Source organism: Asterias rubens, chromosome 14 (assembly GCF_902459465.1).
Source record: "Asterias rubens chromosome 14, eAstRub1.3, whole genome shotgun sequence".
Classification (NCBI taxonomy): domain Eukaryota; kingdom Metazoa; phylum Echinodermata; class Asteroidea; order Forcipulatida; family Asteriidae; genus Asterias; species Asterias rubens.
Genome location: NC_047075.1, coordinates 8987247 through 9011029, shown reverse-complemented (window position 1 = coordinate 9011029; position 23783 = coordinate 8987247). Strand labels below are relative to the sequence as shown.

Sequence of the window (23783 nt, the reverse complement as noted above, 5' to 3'; positions counted from 1 at the left end):
AAATCAAGCATCTTAAAGCACACAACTTCGTGTGACAAGGGTGTTTTTCTTTCATTCTTTTCTCGCAACTTCGACGACCGATTGAGCTCAATTTTTCACAGGTTTGTTATTTTATGTATATGTTGAGATACTTTAAGTGAGAAAACTGGTCTTTGACAACTACCAATAGTGTCCACTGTCTTTAAACCACACGTTTTTTTATGAAATCGGCCACATTTTAGGGGGTATATAGGCCTAATTAAAACGACCAGTGATCGTTTCCACCAAGTACAATTTTAGTAAACACCAATCTTTCGTCTTTCATTATTTATTTGTCAATCATGAACCCATCGGTTCCGATCAACACCCCCATCCACAAATCAACCCTGATTTGTTCGCATTTCCATTATAAACTTTATTAAACCTCCCATAAAAAAAATAATATAAAAAATACTTTCATAAGAAACAGACAGGTCCAAATAAATTAATTTAAATTCATTAATTAAATTAATTTAAATTCATTAATTAAATTTAGTTAAACCTTTTTTATTTTCTGCGACAAAATATATAACAGTTTATTGATGAAAGTCGTCCAGTGACCACTGTAAAAAAAAATCTAAAAAAAACAAAAACAATCAAGGCTTTAAACTTTAATTACAATATAAAATTATGAATAATTTTTTCGAAACTACAAGAAGATATTAGCTACATTTAAATTTCAGAAGATGAAATATAATGGTAATCCACCACAAAGTTAGTCTTTTTAACACTTCAACAGTTTTTCACCCAAATATTTGGAGAGTAACAGTGGTCTCATATTAATTAATTTAGTTAAAAGGATTTGAAGTTGTTAAAGAAATTTGTTATAGTAACAGTAAGGGTTAATATCCCCGAGAAATTGGCCAACTTGTTTGAGATAATTTCATGGTAATTTTTATTTGTTTTTCTAACTTAGAGTTGTATAGCAAGTTTATTTGTAACTAATAGGCTTACAAATCATTGTTGAAAAGTAGCCCCTACTAAGGGCCCCTTAGTTTAATTTCATTGGATAATTTAAGTCTTTAATAATTATAATATTCCATTTTGCATGGAAAATAACTTTTGGATGACGCTGAGAATGACACACGTGGTCGTGATTTAAAATGGCCGCTGCGTTGCTTTTTTTCTAGCTGTGTCAGGCAACAGTCGTTGAACATGATATTAGCCTCGTCCGAGGTGTGGGTAATAAATAAAACGTTGCGCAGCTTAAACTGGTTTCGTGAAATGCAACTTAAGGAAATGGCGCAGCTGCGCAACATTTAGGTGGCGTAACTTTACGACATGGCGCAATTACTCACACTTTCGTAAAATCGGCTGCTGGTGTTCCTGGTTGCGGCTGCTAAGAGCGCCTTAGCACCTTGTAAACCCTTATAAGATGCTATTATATCTTTTAATAACCTCTAATTAAACATAACTTTGAGTACCTTGTTGATAGATATGTGCACTAAAAATACTTTGTTACAGTATTATTATTAGAGATGTTAAATTTGCATCGGGGATAAAGAATATTAATTTTGTTTTTTACCCATACTTTCCCGAGTCCTGTGAAAAACTATCATAGGCATGTTACTCATGTATGGGTAAAAACCATAATTAATATTCGTTATCCCCGATGCAAATTTAACATCTATTATATCGTTGCGGTACCCGCTGCCAAAACATAGGATTCGAACTGCCTCTAGCTGCCGGGCAACCTCGGTAGTCTAGTTGGTAAGACACTGCTCTAGAATTGCAAGGGTCGTGGGTTCGAATCCCACCCGAGTAACATGCCTGTGATATTTTTTTCACAGGACTCTGGAAAGTACTGAGTATCAGTGCTAATACACATCGGTGTTTGGGTAAAAAACAAAATTAAATTATTATTATTGTTTACAGTTCCCTCTCAAGCAATCCTATCCGACAGATTTCTCCATTACTGTTCAGAGGTGTATATTTGGCCAGAGCTTTGTAAGTAAATTATGTATGTGTTTTTTTGTTGTTGCTATAAACATGTGGCAGTTAAAGGGAAGGTACACGTTTGGTAATTACTCAAAACAAATATTAACTTAAAAACTGACTTGATAACGAGTATTGGAGAGCTGTTGATAGTATAACACATTGTGGAAAACGACTCCCTCGAAAGGTAACGTAGTTTTTGAGAAAGGGTTAATTTCTCACTGAAAAAATAAAAGACTTCTAGCTAGAAGTATTTTATTCTTATCTGAGATCACACAAAATCGTGCCATAAGGGTGTTTTTTCTTTCATCATTTTCTCGCAACTTCGATGACCGATTGAGCCCAAATTTTCACAGGTTTGTTATTTTATGCATATGTTGAGATACAATTAGTGAGAAGACTGGTCTCTTGACAATTACCAAACATGTACCTTCCCTTTAAATAGATTCCCTTACGGTACTGTTAATACATTTCTGGAAAGAAGAGCCGAAGCTGTGATAAAAGCTAAAAGGAGGAATCTTTAGACGTGAGATATTTTCTTTCACAATACATCTAACTGAGGTTTTTCTCAAAATGATGTACACGCATACTCTCTAAATGTAAAAGAGTGAAAACACCACTCTTTACAATTCGAGCTGTCCTCCAAACGGCTCTTCAAAAAGAGTGGTGATTATTTCACTCTTTCAGCGGGGTTTAACTCCAGAACAGAGTGAAAATTATTCAAAAAGATGCAAACTTCAATCTAAAAGAGTGGAAGACCACTCGAAAAAGAGTTGTCCTTTCACATGGCTTATCAAAGAGTGTCTTTTCACTCTTTTACATTAAGAGAGTAGAGCTATATTAAATTGACAATATAGTCAATATATATAGCTACCTTTCCATACATGTATTCTACCAAAGGCCAATGACCTCCTTACGAAGTTAGTGTTTCCTTTCAATGATTTCAAGAGTACCTACCACTGTGTACTCAACAAAAGAACTAATGAAATTATGGCAATGCATTGCAATGCCCTGCAGACGATTTCACAAAACATTACGCAACCGCGTAAAGGCCGAGTTATAGTCGGTCGCGCGATGGTCGGGCGTCGGAAATCTTGACGCGCGATTATAAAAAGACACGGTTTTTAGGCCTCAGTCTTAGGATTCCGCGCAAAAAATTCCGTCGCGCGACCATCGCAAGACCGACTATAAACCGGCCTTAAGTCCATTTTGCACAACGTTTATTGCCTAACTTGAGCCATGAACGTTGTGCAAGTGGACAATGTTTCGTGATATCGGTTGCTGCATGCACTGCATATAACTGCAATTCACTGCTTTTAATTTAATGGTTTAAATCAATATCCGAATCTTTTCGAGCATGAGTCTTTGTCTGTGGAGTTTTTTATTTGAGATGGTTTGTTCCGTTTCAGATATTTTTCTGGAGACAAGCTGATTGATGAGAGACTACCAAAGGATTTGTTGGTCAACATGACCGTGTCGTACTTGATGTAAGTAGTCGATGTAGCGATTCAAACGGATGTAAATACTAGCTGACAAGCACTGCCAAAATTGCGCTCAAACCAAGCAAAATAAAAAGTAATACAACAAAAATACTCAGTGGTCTTTAATCTGGCAGTCGATAGTTCGCTGTTCTACTTAAACTATTATATTAATTTTGGTTTTTACCCATATACACCGATGTGTGTTAGCACTGTATTTATCCGATTTCTGTGGAGAAACAAAAAATCACCACAAACGGTTTCAAACACTTTTCATAGAACAACACGTCCGATCTAAGGCAACGAGTCCCTTTTATTTGATCATGCATGACCAGTTGTATTGCTGAATGCACGATCCTTTGCAATTCTATCTAATGTACCATTAATGTACCAGCCGTCGATTTCACAACGAGTTGGGACTCGTCTTATCTCGAGTTAGGACGAGTAACTCTTCCTAACTTAAGATTAATCTTAAGGTCTGCATGATACAGTGCGGGGTTGGGACTCGTCCTAAGGCCTAAGATAAGTCTTAAGTTAGGAAGAGTTTTGTGAAATCTAAGGCAGCTGCCAAAACATAGGATTCGAACTGCCTCTACATACAGCTACCGGGCAATCTCGGTGGTCTAGTTGGTAAGACAATGGTCTGGAATTGCAAGGGCTGTGGGTTCGAATCAAATCCGAGTAATATGCCTGTGATTTTTTTCACAAAACGCGGGTATAAAGTACTGAGAATACAGTTCTGACACATCGGTGTAGTATAATGGGTAAAAACCAAAATTAACATTCTTTATCCCCGATGCAAATTTAACATTTAATATAGTTATATTTAAATCATTGGCAGGGGTCTAGTTTTAAGGCCTGTGGTCGATTTCACAAAGAGTATAGGACTCGTCTTATCTCGAGTTAGGATGAGTAACTCGTCCTAACTTTAGAATAAATCTTGAGGTCTGCATGCTACAGTGCAGGGTTGGGATCCGTCGATTTCACAAAACTCTTCCTAACTTAAGACTAATCTTAGGACTTGGGACGATTCCCAACCCTGTACTGTAGCAAGCAGACCTTAAGATTATTGTATAATTATATTTTATATATATTGTATACCTATATTTTTTTTGTTGGCAGGGGTCTGGTTTTACACATCTTTTGATGACAGTTTTATACTTTTGTTTTAACCTTGACAGCCCCTGTACAACTTGTAACTATTGTGTATGTCTAAAGACTTAAAATAAAAAAAAAATAAATAAAAAATAAATTAATCCTAAGTTAGGACGAGTTTACTCGTCCTAACTCGAGATAAGACGAGTCCTAACTCTTTGTGAAATCGACAGATGAGTCCTAAGATTAGTCTTAAGTTATGAAGAGTTTTTTGAAATCGACGGCTGGTCACACAGGCCTCGACAACGTAAACGAAAACGAGAATGTTAACACTGCACAGTCTCGATTGGCTGTGGGCGTATTCTTTGTGGAGCAGTTCAAGCAATGCTTTCTCTTTGCGTCGTGATCGTTATCGTTTTCGTTATCGCTGCAGTGTGACTCGGCCTTTACACATCTCAAGATAACAATATCTATACTCTCTAAATGTAAAAGAGTGAAAGACACCACTCTTTACATTTCGAGCTGTCCTTCATACGGCTCTTCAAAAAGAGTGGTGGTTATTTCACTCTTTTAGAGGGGTTTAGGACAGAGTGAAAAATCACTTAAGAAGATGAAAAATTCAATCTAAAAGAGTGGAAAAAGAGTTGTCTTTCATAAATGGCTCTTAAAAGTGTGCTTGTTCAATCCTTTACATTAAGAGAGTATTTTTGTATAACCTTGACAGCCCCTGTCCAACTTGTAAACACTGTGTTATGTCTAAAGAATTTATTTTTGGGTTTGAACAAAGAATTGACTAGAGTGGGATTCGAACCAACGACCTTCGGATTAACGTTCCGGCGCTCTAACAACTGAGCTATCTAGCCCTATATTGGCGGTGTCCCTATTTTGTCAGTATCAAAATAAACTAGACATTAAGTGTTTGTGAACAAACACAAAGCTGTTCCGTGATGTTTTGCTTGGAGTATGTGCTTCATTGCCCAAGGAATCTATAACTGACCAAAAAAGTTTCAACAAAGTTGTGTAGCTCTTGGTATTAGGTCACACTTCCCGGTTGACCCACAAGTAAAGGTCAATCTGCAATGCCAAGGAGTCTATAACTGGAAAAGTTAAAAACAATCGGTTGTGAAGATCTCGATATATAGTCTCACTTCCGGTTGACCCAGAAGTAAACGCTCCTTTTTCTGTTCATGTAGTGATTTATCGGTGAATGAGCTGTCAAGATTTCCTGGTGAACTTTTACGAACACAGGACACACTTGAAGTACTCTACCTGCAAAATAATCGCATCACCGCTTTGGACGAAACCATGTTCAAAGGACTCCACTCTCTACAGTCTCTGTAAGTTTTCTCTGAGGGTTGTGATAGCCTTTTGTCAAGCCCTTCGTGGCTTGGATAGCTTCGTAGAGCCGCGGTCTCAAGCGACTGGAACGGGAGACCATACACCTGAGTGTCGAAGCAACGAGGAACTTTTCCAACCTGTTGTGCGGTTTTGTTGATGAATTATTCATAGAGTATGAAACATGCATTAATGTATGCTGATCCGCTGACCCTCGTCGCTCCTGAATGGTTTGGACTTTTGCTACAAAGTCGAGATTTAAAGATACACATAAGAATCCGCAAACAAGTTAGAAAATGTCATCGTGGCTTCGCCACGCTTGTGTGTAGTCTCACGTTCAAGTCGCTTGGGACCGCGGCTCTACGAAGCTGTCCAAGCCACGAGGCCTTGAGAAAAAGCTAGGGCTTTGGTGGCTAGTTCTGATGTTTGACATGAGGTAGGACTTCATACAAATAATTACAATGCTAATAAGCCTCTTTTCAAGTATACACTACAATAAATCTTAACAAAATAATTACAAGGTGCCAACAACAAAATAATCACGCAGAGTTGCCATCTTATTTTAAATTAAACATTGTTAATTTCTAACGCAGAAACCTTTAATTAAAAACTTACTTCATTAAAAGAAAATTACCCGTAGTTGTATTGAACCAAAAGTAGCGCGGCATCACATTTTCAATAATAACAAATTGTCAACTAGAAGTTATAATATGAATGTTTAATTATACTACTAATAGTAATACTTTGATTTCTTTGCAGATTCATTTATCAAAATCCGATTATGCAAATGGCAGACTTTCAGTTTTATGAGACAAGCCTCAGTTACCTGTAAGTAAACAATAAATTTTAAGGCAGTGGACACCATTGGTAATTACTCAAACTAATTATCATCATAAAACCTTTATTGATTACGAGTAATGGGGAGAGGTTGATAGTATAACAACTTTGTGAGAAACAGCTCCCTCTGAAGTGACGCAGTTTTCGAGATAGAAGTAATTTTCCACGGATTTGATTTAGAGACCTCAAGTTTATAATTTGAGGTCTCGAAATCAAGCATCAGAAAGCACACAACCTCATGTGACAAGGGTGTTTTTTATTTCATTATTATCTCGCAACTTTGAAGACCGATTGTTATATTGATTGAATCTCAAGACTTGAAACAAATCACAGGCAAATTACTAGAGTGGAATTCGACCCAGCACATTCGCAATTCGAGAGCATTGTCCAACCAAGAAGAGGTCCTAGATTCATTACGACTCATATATTTAAGCAGCGGGTACCGCAAGGATGTAGTAGTGTCAAATTTGCATCCAGGCACAGTATGTTAATTTAACATTAACACACAAATGTTGCTAATAAAATGTACAATTTGCAGCGTGTTGTTACTTAAAGGGTATGTACTTTTTGTAGGACAAAAACAACACAGTGTCCACAGATTTACATCAAACTTTTTACACTGTTTGAAGATAATGATAGTAGAAAGCGTCCCTGAAAAATATGACTTGCTCAGGTGCTGTAGTTTTTGAGAAATGAGTAAAACAAAGTCTTGAAAATAATTTTTTTTGTCTCAGTGATCATGAGACGAAAATTATTTTAGCATGTAAAAACGTATTTTCATGACAATACTTTACCCGTTTCTAAAAAAAAACTACTGCATCTCGGCAAGTAATATTTTAGGATACGCTTTCTACTATCATTATCTTCAGACGGTGTAAGTTTGATGTAAATCTGTGGACATTGTGTTTTGTCTTACAACAAGTACCCAAATTCTTCAAGGAATTATCTCAGGTTTTTTTCTAACTTTGGTTTTTATCTTTCGTGTCTGCAGTGTTATGTTCCAGGGTAATTTATCAAATGTTGGCACCAGACCATTCGCTACGAACGGTGGCACCATTAAGCAAATGTAAGTCAAATGATTTAGGAAAGTATATATAGTCCGTATAACTATTGAATTGCAATTTTGGACGTGGAATCAATCATTTTTCTCTGATTTAATTTCATAACCGGTTATGATATCATATCACTCTCCACTAGTTAAACAGCCACTTGGAGCGAATTTGTTTTACACGGGAACGCTGATTTATCTTGTTTATAACGTGTTTGTTTACCGTTTAAATGTAATTTTTATTTGTGTACACTTCTGAATGTTTCGTAATCGATTAAAAAATCAGGCCCCAACCTCAAGGTGTTGAAAAACTAAAAACTCTGCTGCCGTCAATAATAGTCCGCAAGACAGTTAAAGCCATTATACACTTTCGGAACAGAACAAAAATACAAGTTCACAGATTTACAAATAACTTACATGGTTTACAGAAGGTCATGGTGAAAGACTTCTCTTGAAAGATTATTCCATGAAGTGCTTTACTTTTTGAGAAAACATTAAAACAATTATCAATTCTCGTTGTCGAGAATTACAGATTTATTTTAAACACATGTCATGACACGGCGAAACGTGCGAAAACAAGAGTAGGTTTTCCCGTTATTTTCTCCCGACTCCGATGACCGATTGAGCCTAACTTTCACAGGTTTGTTATTTTATATATAAGTTGTGATACACGAAGTGTGGGCCTTTGGACAACACTGTTTACCGAAAGTGTCCAATGGCTTTAAAGTAGAATTTTGGAGGTGGGATCAACCAATACTGTTTCTGATTAATAATAATAATAATACAAGTCTAAGAAAGACCCTCGAGATCTAAGGCTATTGTACTCGAGGAGTTACCGGCACAAATGAAAATATTATCTTTCTTTTGCATGCTGTGATAAGATGAAATAATAGTAATAACGGTGAAAGCTTATAAAGCGCACAAATCCACCAAAGTGCTCATGGCGGGCGCTAAATACAAACAATTACATACACAATCAAAACATAAGCCTATAAGTTGAGAAGAAAATGTAAAACACGTGGTATAGAAAAAACAATACAAATGCACTGTCTAAGAAAACATCAAAGGGTACAAACGAATCAAACCATTTACTCAAATACCTGATTGAAAAGATGTGTTTTAAAAAGGGAGTCAATGTGTGGTGAAGAGGTTTTCAACTAGTGGTTTACACCCAAGGAGGCCTGGTTCTTGATAATTTTACCGTGACGAAGTCCAGGTAAATAATCACGAACCAGGCCTGGGCGGGTTTAAACCACTAGTTGAAAACCGATTCAACACACTTTGATTCATAAATACCTTTTTCGGTCACAAAACATTATCTTTTTTTGGCCAAAACATAAAATAAAAGCAAAAATGAATTTTTTTTAAACACAACACCCTTCAAGCTATGAAATGGTAAGGCCCTCGGCTACACAGCTCCATATAAGGGAATGCTGTGCGCTTCGCGCGTATCGCGTGATGTGGCACAACTGTTCCAGCTGTCGCTCTCGACCAATAGGAATGAAGAAACTGTCTTAGAAGCACAGGTGCAAGCTCGCGTGTCACGCCCAAGTTTTAACACTTTTTAATGGTCATTAACAAAGGTTTATACACACCCACGTGACGCTCTCCACCAATAGGGATAGCGAAACTGTCTGAGGTATTTATGAATGTTGTCTAAAATTGGGTTTAAGACACAGATGATTTTACAAGTGCATGCAACTTGTTCCATAGGCGAGGGGCAGATGAGAAAGATCGGTCTCCCCATGAATGATTGGGTATGGTTTCAATAAGGATTCCGTTTCTATAATATACTCTAATTGTTGAATGTGTGTATGTTACTTATGCTGTGTTGGTAAATTGTCCCATGCTTACCCTTCGCTTTAAAACCTTTATCTAATTTATTTTGTTGTGCTTTATTTCATGTCTGATTAGATTGATGCACGGAAATCCGATAACCACAATTAAGGACACCATATGGCAAGACTTGGGACCGGACTGTTACGTGTATGTACAGCTTTAAACTTTAAGGCACTGCCGTCGATTTCACAAAACTCTTCCCAACTTAAGACTAATCTTAGGACTTAGGACGAGTCCCAACCCTGCACTGTAACATGCAGACCTTAAGATTAATCCTAAGTTAGGACGAGTTACTCGTCTTAACTCGAGATAAGACGAGCCCTAACTCTTGTGAAATCGACCCTGTACACCAATGCCGATTACTCAAAATAGTTGTTAGCATTAAATTTTCACAGATTTGTTATTTTCTGCAAATGGAATACACCAAGTGAGAATACTGGTTTTTGACACAAACGTATCTTTAAATTGCAGGGAAAACGAAGCTGTGTATAATGTTTAGGCAATAATACAACCATGTACACGGGTTTGTTGTTTGCAAAAACTGAGATATTTTGTATTTCCTTTGTTTTTAGGGAGGAGTTCGAAATCTAACCCATGGTTGAGCCCATGAGGCAGCATGGGGCCCTAAGGCGTGCCTTCACCGTTACCAACGAACACTTTCGAAATACCGGATTTTTTAAAGCCCATGTTAAATCACTAAACGATTACTTCACTTACATTATGTTATTTATTTCAATTATTTTTCTTTACTGTAGAACCTAGACGAAGAACCTAGACACTATGTGTGATTACTCGAAATATATGTTGGCATACAAATTTACTTGGTACCGCGCAATGGAAAGCTGTTGAAAGTATAACAGTGTGAAAAACGGCTCGCTCTGAAGTAACGTACTTTCTCACGTTTTTGAGACCTCAGCTGTTGTCTCGCATTCAAGCATCTGATAATTACAACTTTTCTTAAATGTCCATTTAGGGGCTTTGTACATATGGCTGTACAGAGAAAACATATTTAAAATTTAAAATAAAGAAATAAATATCAATACAAACACTGTATTATAATTTGTATATTTTGTATATTTTTATTATTATAGATCTATTGATAACAGCCTCCGGCAAGTGCCGCACATGAATAGGACAGACCTCAATGTGTAAGTAACAAAGTTGGTAGTAGAAAACATAGTGAGAAACGGCTCCCTCTGAAGTGATGTAGTTTTCGAGAAAGAAGTAATTTTCCACGAATTTGATTTGGAGACCTCAGATTTTGAGGCCTCGAAGTCAAGCATCTGAAAGCACACAACTTAGTGTGACAAGGGCGTATTTTCTGTCATTATTATCTCGACGACCAATTGAGCTCAAATTTTCACAGGTTTGTTATCTCATGCATATGTTGAGATACACTGAGTGAGAAGACTAGTCTTTGACAAATACCAATAGTGTCCAGTGTCTTTAAATCTTAAAAAAAAATAGTAAAACATGTTGAAATTTTTATGAAAAAGTTTTCAAATTTCAATATTTTATTTGTTTGCAGTGAGTTGGTCGGTGATGACTTCAATCGTCCATTCGACATGAAGTTTTTAAAGTATGATAATGCGTTGGCCACATCGGGTCTAGTGTGTCGCCAACAGCCCTCTGTTTTTGACTGGAAATGCACGCCTTGTCCACAGGGCACCTATGGACAAGACGCTAAATGCGTTCCGTGTCCCCCCGGTATGTTTGCAAAAAATACTTTTCTTTTTATCATGTTGATTTTTTTACTGCGGATTTTAGGCAATAAATCGTTGTTTTCCACGGTAAGAAACCGCCCTGATAAGCCCACCTGGTAATCACTGCCCGCTTGTATAACCATTCCACCTGGTACGTTCTTCCAGACCCATTTCCTGTCAGCGCACCTGGATAATCTCTTATCATTATACATTATGTTATACAATGTTATACATCAACAAATGCGCGCGATAACTCGTCCAATCACCGACTAGTTCACACCTAGTTCATGGCAGCTGTCTTGGGAGCGTCCCATGATCCGGCGGGGCCACTCTCCAACGCTGCGCACCGGCGGAACTTTCTAGTTCGTTACAATATGCACGATCACCGATTGTGTTTTGTTAATATTGATTTTCAGATAAATTATTGCAAATTGGTTTTAATTTTATGTTTACTCCACAGGCGGGTTCTACCAAAATAAAACTGCTCAGTCTTCGATTAACGAGAAGATGAACTGTAAAGAATGCAATAAAGGAACGTACGTCTCGCCCGAAGCTGCACCTGGCACGAGAGGTACTGATTGTAAGGTGTGTCCAACAGGAACAGATAAAAGTACCGCTGCAGGGTTCCGGGCTTGTCCATGTGTGGACAACTATTACCGCACTGACCGGTTTGGCGAATGTCATCAGTGTCCCCACGAAGGGCTGAACTGCTCCGGGGAATATCAACATCTTCTTCCGGGCTACTGGTGGACGTGGAACTGGACCTCACAAGAAGAACGGATCTCGCAGGAAAACCACTATTCCTATATGAAATTTGTTAACAATATATGCATTATGAATGACTCATATGACAGAAGTGCGCAGAGATTTGGCGGTAAATTACCCCAGGTACACAAATGTTCCCGCGACGACGTGTGTCCAAATGGTGGAATTGGTATCGACTCAACTTGCAGTGAAGGCTACAAGGGCTGGCTGTGTTCCGAATGTGCAAATAAGTATTACTCTTGGCTTGGTCATTGTTTGGAATGTCCTGAGTGGCCGTTATTTGCTGTAGAAGTCTTCTGCATCTTGCTTGCTGTTTGCATCATAGTCGGTTTCTTTGTGTGGGATGCATATAGAAGGCATCGTCGGAATGAACGAAATATTGTGAGCATCTTCTTAGCACGCGGGAAAATCGTGGTTGGTTTTTGCCAAGTCATGGGGGAGACATTCTCTGCACTAGACGACATTCCCTGGCCAAAGAATTTGCAGACATTGGGCTCAATCTTTAAGACAATGGAGGTCAGCTTAGTTGGTTGGTTGATTAGTCCTCGGTGCTTTATTCCGGATTTCACCTACCCCAATATTTACATTGAATTCTTGGTCGGTTTCGGGTTCATCATAGCTGTTGTTCTGGTTGCTTGTTGTTACTATGGATTCAGAAGAAGCTACATAAGAAACGCGCGAGGGTTGCCTGCGCACTGCAGAAATGATCTCAGTAAAAGTAAACGAAGATGTTTCTTGATCGTTGTCATTTTACTCTTTCTGTCGTACCCAAGTGTTTGCAGTGTTATAATTAGCCTGTTGCCGACTGGGTGTAAGCTGTTTAACATGGATGAGGATAAAGAATTCAACATCACCTTGCTGAGGTATGATTACGCAATAGACTGTGAGAGCCCAGAACACTCTGTTTACAACTATGCCGCCCAGACAGCTATGGTATACGTTGTTGGTTTCCCGCTCGCATTGTTCATACTTCTGTGGTATAGCAAAGGAATGGTCAACAATGGAAGAGATCAAGCACCTGTTTCGAGTCAGGGTTCAGATCAAGTGTTACCCAGTACCTCCAATGATGGGATAGACGATACAGAAGCACCTGTTTCGAGTCAGAATTCAGATCAAGTGTTACCCGATACCTTCAATGATGGGATGGAGGATACAGAAGCACATGTTTCGAGTCAGAGTTCCGGTCAAGTGTTGATCGATGTCACCCAGTATAGGACATATGATACTGATGACCTTGCCACAGAGTCAGAAGGGACTGACACTGACACCGTGGAGCCAGATACCAAAATCAGCTGGGAGAGTTTTCTGTGTGAAAACTACAAAGCTGAGTTCTGGTACTGGGAGATCATTGAACTTACCCGTAAGATCCTGCAGACGCTCTTCATACTGCTGTTCGGACCCGAGGACCACTTCACACTCTTTGTGTCTGTCTTCTTGTCTGTCTTCTTCCTGCTCATCCACGCCTACCTGAAACCAATGAAGGATGCCGCGGAGCAGCGGCTTCAGATGTGCTCGCTTGGTATCATCTTCATAAACATGTTGGCGGCGTCCTTGCTCCTTATGCCAAATGACACTAGGTCAATTGTAGATGATAAACAAGGAGTTCTTGCGACTGCGTTGGTTCTTCTGAATCTCAGCATTATTGTTTTCGTTGCAAGTAAGTAGCAATTGGGTTTTATCACAAATGCAGTTTTATTTTCTTTGTATGTGTTTTTTTTTTCTTGCATGAATGGCAAATTAAATAACAACACCAGTGACACAACAGAAATTTTGTAATCTAAAAAGTTTTGCAAGACGCTTTTTTGGTTCGCACACGCCCTGGTACGGTTACGATAAGAGATATCGGTAATAGTGCCGGTTTCATTTCAAACATTCCACACACTTCTATTTCAAGATTAATCCACGAATTAAATCAATGAAAAACACAAACACATTTGGAAATGAATGGGTAACTCAATATTTTGCGATTCAAAAGGAGCATGTCTCCCGATACATTAGATTGACGACAGGATTGACGACAGGATTGACGACAGGAAAATGACCCAAAAGAGGTTGCAATAAGGTGCTACACAATTCGCAAATTGAGGAAGATAATCTCCCGTGACACCGGTGCCACAACAGGTTGTTACGCCCCAAGTCGAGTTTTGCCGATAATGCTTCCGGTGCACAAAATGCCCCCTTTTGACCAAACTTCCTTGTGTCGCGTAATAATTCGCCTGAAGGGGACGCGCACCCTGAAATTCAGATTCTACAATGAGTACTTTGTAAAAAAAAAAAAAGGGGGGGGGGGCTGGGCGAAGGGTCGAACGAGTTAAACACACAATATTTCATTCCCAATAACATTAATGTTCTGCATTTTACACCGAATGGTGAAGCGGGGGGATGGGGGGGGGGGGGGGGGGGGGAGGGGATGTATTGGCACACACACAAATCCAGAGGACCAGCATCTCCTCTTGTTAAAGGACTAAATGGAGTGCAGCTTCTAATGTGTTCTAGTATCACACAAGTCGTATGTTTTGTGTATTTTTAGTAAGCTCCATCTGGATTGGCATCAAGGTTCTTTCGAGACATGGATGCTTTGCTTGTATAAGAGATTCGTTGGTGCAGATGTGTAGATGTTGCCGAAGACGATACAGGAGGGAGCAAGATGGCCAAGGTTATCTGGACGACGGACACCCTTCACCTTCACTTTTGGTGAATGTTGACGAACAGGATGAGCAGACCACTATAGACCAAGTCAGACGCTTCATCAGTGGTTCTAGTGACTAAGTAACTGATACTGGCCTGACAGTTTAGTTAGAAGCTTACAGGAATATAATTTCAACTCTCTGTATGGCTCAACTCTCCTGCATCTCCCCTATTCCCAATTGCATTAAACCCAAATCATTTACAACGTGGCTAATAAGAATAAACTATAAACAGTGACTTGCGGGTACAACCATGTGTACATCTCTGAGTGTTGGCTCTGAGCAGAGTATGTTCGAAACGTCGAGACTCAACCGGCTCTTTTCAGAGCCAACACTCACTACCCGCAAGTGCACTATTTATTTATAGTGTCTTCTTATTTCTCCATACCATGCAAAGCTTCAAACAATACTTACAATGTGGCTATTATTCTGGATGAATTATTGTCACACCGAAGTGCCCACTTTTGAGCACTTGGAAGGATGCTTTATTTACTTATATTATAGTCTCTCGTATTTCATAAATGTAAAACTTATGCACAAATCTTACCTGATTGAGGTTAAGTAGGGAATGGTTGTCACCGTGTGTAAGAATTCACGCCTGTGCGTTAACGCAGTGATTACAAACATGAACACCACACAAATTTGTATTAAACATTACCAGACTTACCAGACTTTCGGCGCCGAAACCTTAGTTTCGAAAAGGCAACGTAGCTCCAGCAACTCACGCCTTACTGTTCCATGAACCTAGACCTTGTCATATGTTGGTTCTCGAATAGAGTAACTACCATTTAGCAAACATCTCTCTTCTCTCTCTCGTAAATTTAGATAAACGGGAATCATGTTGCACCCTGCGGCATCAGCATACCTCAAATCAATCGGTCTTTGATCTTGATGTGTCGCTTCATTGTTAGCTGAAAAACACAGTCAATTCAGTTGTTTTGTCCGATTTTGTTTTGAAACGGTTGCTTTCAGATTCGCTATAACTGTTGAAGCTGACAAAAATAATGTTTGGACCGCATTCAAATTTGAATACAAGCTTTAATAGTTTATTGAAGGTCTATAATGCGCTTTAAGCTAGCCGTGTATTACTTTAATGATTGTATACATGTATTGCGAAATCGTTGAAAGCGTTTCACAGCTGCAGTTCATGTTTGTTTATAATACACTGTATTACTTTTATGCATAGTATTATTATAATTGTATACAAAATAAGTATTGTAAAATCGTTGAAACGGCTGATGCAACACGAAAACGGTGTAGAATGAACAGACATCTGGCCACCCTCTAAGTAAAAACCGAATTACTCGGAAAGCCATACTCGAGCCCGTCTGTGGGTGACCGAGTGCGTAGAGTGAGTGAGTATAATGCATTTTGTTTCTTTGTAAAGGATAATCTTGCTTGACTTTTTTTGTATCTGTGTGATTATTGATGAACATTAATGTAACGCTCTACGTGTGATGTAAACTGCTCACAAAAAGTAAGGAAACTTTTTTCAATCCAGTATATTTGTTATTATTTAAAACTCTCTTTGTATATGGTATATATCAATGCAAAGCTGAACTGTTCCTCTTTAAAATGATACCACATTTGCAATGATTACATGTTGCTGAACTTGGCTACACGAATAACAGTGAGGCAAAGTCACAAATCAAATGTGCCAAAATTACCATTATTTGTGCTAAATGGTCAATAGGTAATGATCAATAATCAAACTGATCAAGCTTTTCAGAACCATTAATGCGGTTTACACAAAGATTTGCACCAGTGAGCTCACCAGTCACAATTAACCCAAAACCTCTTGAAAAACACCTTGTTTGATGGGTCTTTGCAAGACGATATTCTACAGCCGATTGCAGTCCTTGCAGACTCTTGGACCAAATGCCATCTTTCAAAAGGACAACGCTCGCCCCCATCGGGTTTGACTGGTGACTGACTACCTGAACAATGTTGGGGTGCACCCGATGGATTGGCCCGCTAACAGTCCAGACCTGAATCCCATGGAACATCTGTGGGACCAGCTTGGCCGCGCTGTTCGCGCCAGAACCACCAACACATCAACACTGTGGCTGACAAATTAAGGTTCCTTAATGAAGAATGGAACACCATCCCTCAGCAGCGATCACAAGACCTGTGTGCAGCATGAGAAGAATGTGCCAGGCTGTCATCAACGCCTTCGGATCATCCACTCGTTACTGAACTTCTTGTATCAATAAAGTGTATTAAGATTAGTAAGTTGTCTTGCTTTATACCAAACTTCTTGTCTCAATAAAGTGGATTAAGATCAGTATAAACTGTGTTGCTCGTTTGAAATACAGTGTCAATTTGACTGTTCACACCATAACAATAAGTTGCTAATTTTGGCACATTTGATTTATGACTTTGTCCCATTCTCATTAACGTGGTCAAGTCCAGCAACATGTCATCATTGCAAATGTGGTACCATTTTAAAGAGTTCAGCTTTGCATTGATATATACCATATACAAATAGAGTATTAAATAATAACAAATATACTAGATTGAAAAAAGTTTCCTTATTTTTTGTGAGCAGTTTATATATTGGTGTGGTGACTTGGTATGAAATTTACTACCTATTTCAGTTTGGGCAGTGTATTATTTGTATAATTATATTATGATTACATTTATACAATCAAAAGCTCTTCATTGCTCGTTACCAAGTAAGTATTATGGTAATGTAACCAGCTGACCTCAAGCTGCGGTCATTGATTACTTACTTGGAAGTATTTTAAGTTGTTCGTTACTGCCACTCTCGTAAATTAAATACTAGGCTAAGTTGCGGTGAGTGTAGAAATGGAATGTGTTGGATAAGTGTAGAAATGGAATGTGTTGGATAATAAATCCACTGGGAGAACATTCTTCTAATTGGAAAAGTAAATTCCTGAGCACGAGAACCCAATAGACACAAACATTTGGAAATGACTTGACGTCATAGCTGAAATACCAGCAGTCGATTAACAATTCGTGTACTCCCTTTTCTGGAATTTGAGATTCATTCCTGCATTTGCCGTCAAGACGAGAGGTCGACTGTAGGGAACAGTTATGTTTCCGTTTCCTTAGTTTGTTTAAGTTAGCCAAGTACGTTTTATGAGTTGCGACTTCTGGGGACTGAGTTTAAATAAATGCTCCTACCACCCGTAACAGTATGGTGTTCAAGCGATGAATTGGTGAGTTAAAGTGTAGAAGATAATTATTGTAACAAACCTTCAGAAATGCTGCAATGAAAATACAATGTGTATTGTTCAATTGCCGTAGATTTGTTAATATTAGAATGTCCAAATAGTGGAAATGCTAGAGAAATACGGCATTATTTGTTTAATATTGCATCTAGTTAGCACTGAACATATTCCTTTGTGCATTTATTATCAAGTAAATTCAAATTCATGACCCGCTTGTAAGATTTGTATCGAATACCAGTCAAGCTATTTCCAGTTACAAATGATGTAGACCATACCGGTAATTTCTAGAACATTAGAAGACTTCAGATAAATATTTATTCGGCAAATTACTATTTTCCATGTTCCACATTTTCCACAAACTTCACAATGTTATCAGAATGTTTGGCATATATTTTTGTCTCCAGTTAAAATGCCGACCACCGTGACGTGAAGCTCATATATAGACAAGGTTATTCCACCAACGTTACGACACTGTTATTTATTGAAGTTACGGAATATTTAACTATCAGTATGTGGAGAGTTTTATGTAAACTTTAAGTTATAATGAGGCAACTTGTGGTCCTAGAAATCCTCGTGCATGTACTAGATTTATGATGTTTGGAATTGCAGTTAATACTTCCGCACACGTATTGGTTTGCTAAGAAATGGTTGAACTCCCATTTAAAGTATCTATAGTTATACGGATTATTACTGTTTGATTGTAATGCATTGATCTTCGTGGTCAAAAGATCGTTAATATTAGACGAAGACGAAGATTTAATATTTCGCTGAACCAGTTGTAGTTAAGGTTTTTTTTATTAATCAGTAATAATGTTTTCTCTAGATTTATTGTGTTTTACAGACTGCCCCTATTATCTGGTAGCCTTAAGAATCGGGTTTAAACTATACATGAGTCAAATTAGTGTAACAGACTTGCATAAAATTGTTCCAAGGCCTTTCCTTAAATTCTCCCTGGTTTACAGTAACAATTATTTTGAGCCATAGACCGATTGCACTTCGTGCCTCAAGTGACATATAGGGTGTGTTTGTTTAGCTTCCCTGGGTCGACCCCAGTGTGTGGTGTTTTTTTTCCCAGGACGAACGTGGGTAATTATCTGCACACGTTCGTCCTGGAAAAACAAAACCAGGACCCATTGTGGGTATCCAATGTAAACATACACTGTAAAAAATGCTAACGCGTAACGCGTTTATGAAATAAACACTGTGTTTAAAACCAAAACATTGTGTGATCAACCTAAACACATCCAGTGATAATAAATTAAACAGGTGTGTTTATTTGCTGCTGCGCTGAATGTGTTTAAAAATATGATGTTTTTATCATCAACTATTTTTAAATTCCTGATCTCAACATCTAAGTAAATCAGCACGAATGTATTTTAAAAGTCGTCAAAAGGTTGACAGTGCTTAATATCATAAATTTGTAGTGTTAATTAGGCTGCTGATAATTTTGTGAGAACACTTATAAACGCCGAATAAACACAATGCTGCATAATAAACATGGACTAAACACGACGGTGTGTTTAAGGCACCGTGACGTAGAAGCGTCAACAAAACTGTCAACCAATGAGATTTCACCAAAGAGAAACAGCCGCGCGGCGGCAGGGAAATGCAAAAGGCGGCCATCTTTTGTACTGCATTTTCCGTCGAGGATGAGAGCAAGCTCGTAACTTAGACCCTCGATTGCGGTAGACACATTCAGGTAAGTCAACAATTCTGAGCCCAGAACAAAACTAATTTAGTAGGCTATTAAAATACTTAAAAACTCATGGCAGTCTGGTGTTACTAACGTACTTTTTGTGCATTTGTCTGTTTACATTAGGTCTACAATACTGAAATAGTTCAGCCTTGTTTGTACGATACGTGTACACTGTATGAAACGATACCCTAGTGTGCACTCCGTACATACATGTTCACACTCATTAAAATAATATTTTTTACACCATGAAAACAGTGATTTTTAACCCCGGCGTAGTCGGACCAACAGTAGGACTAAAATGTACAAACAACCATTGATAAGTTTAATTATAATGTGTAGAGAGATTCAACAATAAATTTGACATTTTTTACCTGAAATATTAGAGCAATTTGCGTTGTTATTTCCCACTTGAAATTGAAATGCGAGGTCGTTCCGTCATGGCAGGGTGTGCAACGCATCACGTATTCCCCGGGGACTATACAACTACATCACCCGCTCACATCCGGCCGTTCATGTACATTGACAGATTTCATTCGCAATTTTCCCGTGCATGTTTCTCATGATTTTAGTGATACTTCTCACCCCACTACAAGTATAACTGAAAGATTATTCCATCAGCATTCAGAATTAATTGGGTTTTGAGTAATTTAACCTTGAAAACCCCCGAAATATTGATGAAAATCAGACAATTGTTTTTCGAACTTCGATAAACATTCCACTGAATTTAAAACATGGCCGCGTGCCAACGATCGCCATAGCTTGGCTCTTTATGTGTGCCGTGTACACACTGTGTATTACGACCTAGATCAGGCCAGACGGCAGTGATTAATCAATACTCTCCTCATCTTTGAATGAAGTTCAAGGTCTTTTTGAGTGTGAAGTGTTAGCAAACATCACTATGATTCAAGTGGACAATACCATATTTCACTATAAAAATAGTTGCTTGCCATAATTATGGCTCTTTGTAAGAGTGTTATGGCGGCCCAAAAGGATTTATACATTTGTAGAATACACAGCTAAACCATCTGATTGACACTTATTATTATATATTGTTTTTTCATGGTATAGAGTTGGGATATTCATATATTAATTTACATCTTTTTGGGGTGTGTTTTTAGGAGGAGTTAAACTGAACACAAAGGCATGCAGTGTTGTTCTGGAGGAGGATGGTACCAGGATTGATGATGATCAGGTACTTATGGCCGTCCATTCACATACGCTGATTCTCCTGAGGTGGTGAGGAATGGACTTTAGTGGTATCTCAACAATTTGATTCTTGCAAACTCAATGAGGGGACTGCCAGATTTTACGTCTCGTTCTGAAAGCAGTGCGTTAACTTCATCACTTGACAAATCTCCGATCAGCTGGTCTTGTTAGTACTTAGATTATATAGATGTAATTTTGCATCAGGGTATAATGAATATTAATTTGGTTTACCCTACACCGATGTGTGATAGCACCGTATATGAACTCAGTGCTTTCCCGAGTCCTGTGAAAAATAACAGTGGGTACTGCAAACAATTAAATAAATGTAATTTTGCATCAATGTATGGCAAAATTACAATTATATTTAATATAAGCAGATGTGCTCATGTCTATTATGTAATGCATGTGACTTCGGTGGAGGAATCTAGCAATTTCAGCAAGTGGGCATTTCTGAAGCCTATTATTTTTTAAAGATAAAAAATATTTAAAAATACACAGGAAGATACATAATAATTGTTTTCCTCTGAATCATTGTTTATTAATTATAAACTGTTAAACGTCACTGTTAATCAGCAACAAGATAGACCAGACTGTCCATCATCCTTTAAATCTAATTGAGGGGACATCCATATATTCCAATTTAAGGTATATACTCATAGTTTTGTTGTTATTTGTTTTGCGGAACTAAGGGCCCTCTGCAGATGCTTGACGTGATGGCAACACAAAGTTTGACCGCAGGAAAGGCACCAAGTCCAGAAGCTTTGTTACAGTACATGAGGTAATTATTCCTGGATGATACTTATTTTAAATCTGTATAGCATTCACCTAACCGAAAGTGGGACAAGTTATTTGTACAGTTAAACATGTACTGTATATTGAGAAAATGCCAGAAACCCGTTGGAAAACAGTATTCTTGTGCCCCTCCACCTGTTCAAATGAAACATAATGGTAAACCAAGAGAAAGACATTCAGTATGCACATAAGCCAACTAAACTATATGGAGTATTTCGAGGTTTATCAATGCCATCCTAAAAACCTGATCAGTGCATTAGCAATGTTCTCTCTCAGGGCCCAGAGATATGTGGAGAGGAGACAATGAAGCAAGTTTTAGTGTTGATGTTAATGCAGTTAGTTTTTACCTTGTTCTAAATTGTATTTTCCCAACAGGATGCTGCTGAAACTGATAAATTAACAATGACGAAACCCCTGGACTCGCCCCGCCTTGTAATTTATGTACATAACAACGAAGTTCAGCAGATTGTGGGGACACAATTAGAGTGGTCACTAACCCCAAGACTGCGGTACATTGCGTCATTCTTTTACTTGGTGTTTATTATACGTTTGATTTGGATAATCCAAAGATTTTCTCCCAGGTATTAGGCTTTCTCCAACAGTTCAAATACACTGGTCAAGCAGGTTAAGTAAATTCTGCACAAAGTTTCAAGCCTTGGCAAGTACTTAAATAAGTCAAACATCATCTTGTCACAATTCGGTCGAAATTCGTTTTAAATAGTTTCCTGGAAAATTAAACATTAGGTTATGGATACAATTTTCACAGTTGTTTATCAGTAGTTTAAAAAAATAATATGTTCACATACTGTCGCGATAAGATATCCCTCCCCCCCAAAAAAAAAAAAAATTAACTAAAACTAATATGTTAGGCGTTCTGGCAAATGAGACAAAACTGTGCAGAGGTCAAATTTTAGGTTTCAGGCTATTATGGAAGAGAACAAAATTATCCTTACAATGCTGCTTATTGAACTTGAATCCGACATTTCATTGACAAGATGTGGCTTTTTGAAGTTCGAAAATTCGACATGTCCAAACAAAAAAAGGAAAATGCTGAAAAGGGGGGGTTTAAAGTTCGGGACTACTTTGTAGTCCTTAGTGCATACTGTTTTAAAATCATTGCAATTAATACACTCCACAACTTTAATGATGTTTGATATAAAAATTTATGTAGTAGATATATCAAAGATTACACAAATTCAGTGGATCTGAAGAAAGTTAACAAATCACACAGTTTCGTCTCATTTTGCCAGGACGCCTCACAAGTTCGGGAAAGTTTTGAAATTTGGGCTTTAATTTGGAGCAAAACTTGGCGAAAATAAGATACAAATCTCTCAAGAAAAACATTTATGGTGATTATTATAAGTTAACAAATATAAATGGTTCTTTCCAGCAAGTTGAGGAACAAAGATTTTTGTCAGTAGGGCAGCATTTTAGTTGTTATTAGAAGGATATTATAAGAAGAAAAAAAGAAAAAAAAAAAAAAAAGATTTTTGAGTGAAAAATTTGTGTATAGTGCTATTTATTATTTGTCGATTTTAGCACTGGTTACTCAAAGATGTTTGTCAGTATTAAGGCAGAGATTTTGTCATCGTTGGACCTACACGGTCTACTATTAGTTACTACCAACAAGTTTACTTAACGTTGCAAATCACAATCGAGGAACAAAATGTAAGATTTTAAAAGTGGCAAGGATAGGGATTTGTTCTTGATAATTCAATAACGTAGCAGTTTGACCCTCCTTGTGGATTGGTAAGTGATGGCGCGATACCTTTTTGTATCGACCAGGATTCGAGCCCACAAACTAATTAACCTTGCCACTTTACTCTGATTCCAGTGCAAAAAAACATTCGTTAATAAAAACATACCTCTGAAGTAATATCTAAGTCTAAAATCTAATTTTTTTTGTTAGCTTAAAGTTACGATTAAATCATACATTTATAAATCAGAAACCATTGTTAAAGCTCGAATTCTTTTGAAAGTTTTGTTTTCTTTAGTTTTGTTTTTCAAATACATTAAGTATTTCATCATAACAGAAAATAGTAAACACTTAAGTCGTCCAACTCGTTCTTCTGGTCGTAAGCATTATTTTGATGTTGGTTTTTAACCGAAAGAGAATTCTAGCATTTAAAAATGATTTCAACTAATTACCATTATT

General features: G+C 37.8%; 1 protein-coding gene and 1 long non-coding RNA gene across 2 annotated transcripts in view; both read left to right on the top strand.

The window, feature by feature from the left end:
* LOC117299639 overlaps positions 1-14985 on the top strand; it is a 34477-nt gene extending 19492 nt beyond the window's left edge. Inside the window, exons 7-16 of the mRNA XM_033783188.1 lie at positions 1894-1965; positions 3363-3440; positions 5720-5863; positions 6621-6689; positions 7690-7764; positions 9661-9732; positions 10677-10733; positions 11114-11292; positions 11749-13710; positions 14584-14985. Coding sequence (XP_033639079.1) covers positions 1894-1965; positions 3363-3440; positions 5720-5863; positions 6621-6689; positions 7690-7764; positions 9661-9732; positions 10677-10733; positions 11114-11292; positions 11749-13710; positions 14584-14822 — 2947 coding nt within the window. The 3' untranslated portion in view covers positions 14823-14985. The remainder of the gene's footprint in view (positions 1-1893; positions 1966-3362; positions 3441-5719; positions 5864-6620; positions 6690-7689; positions 7765-9660; positions 9733-10676; positions 10734-11113; positions 11293-11748; positions 13711-14583) is intronic.
* Positions 14986-20944: 5959 nt separating this feature from the next.
* On the top strand, positions 20945-23542 carry LOC117299372. Its single transcript, XR_004520064.1, has 3 exons — positions 20945-21002; positions 21526-21614; positions 22004-23542. It is a non-coding gene; the product is annotated as an uncharacterized LOC117299372 (long non-coding RNA).
* Positions 23543-23783: the final 241 nt, after the last annotated feature.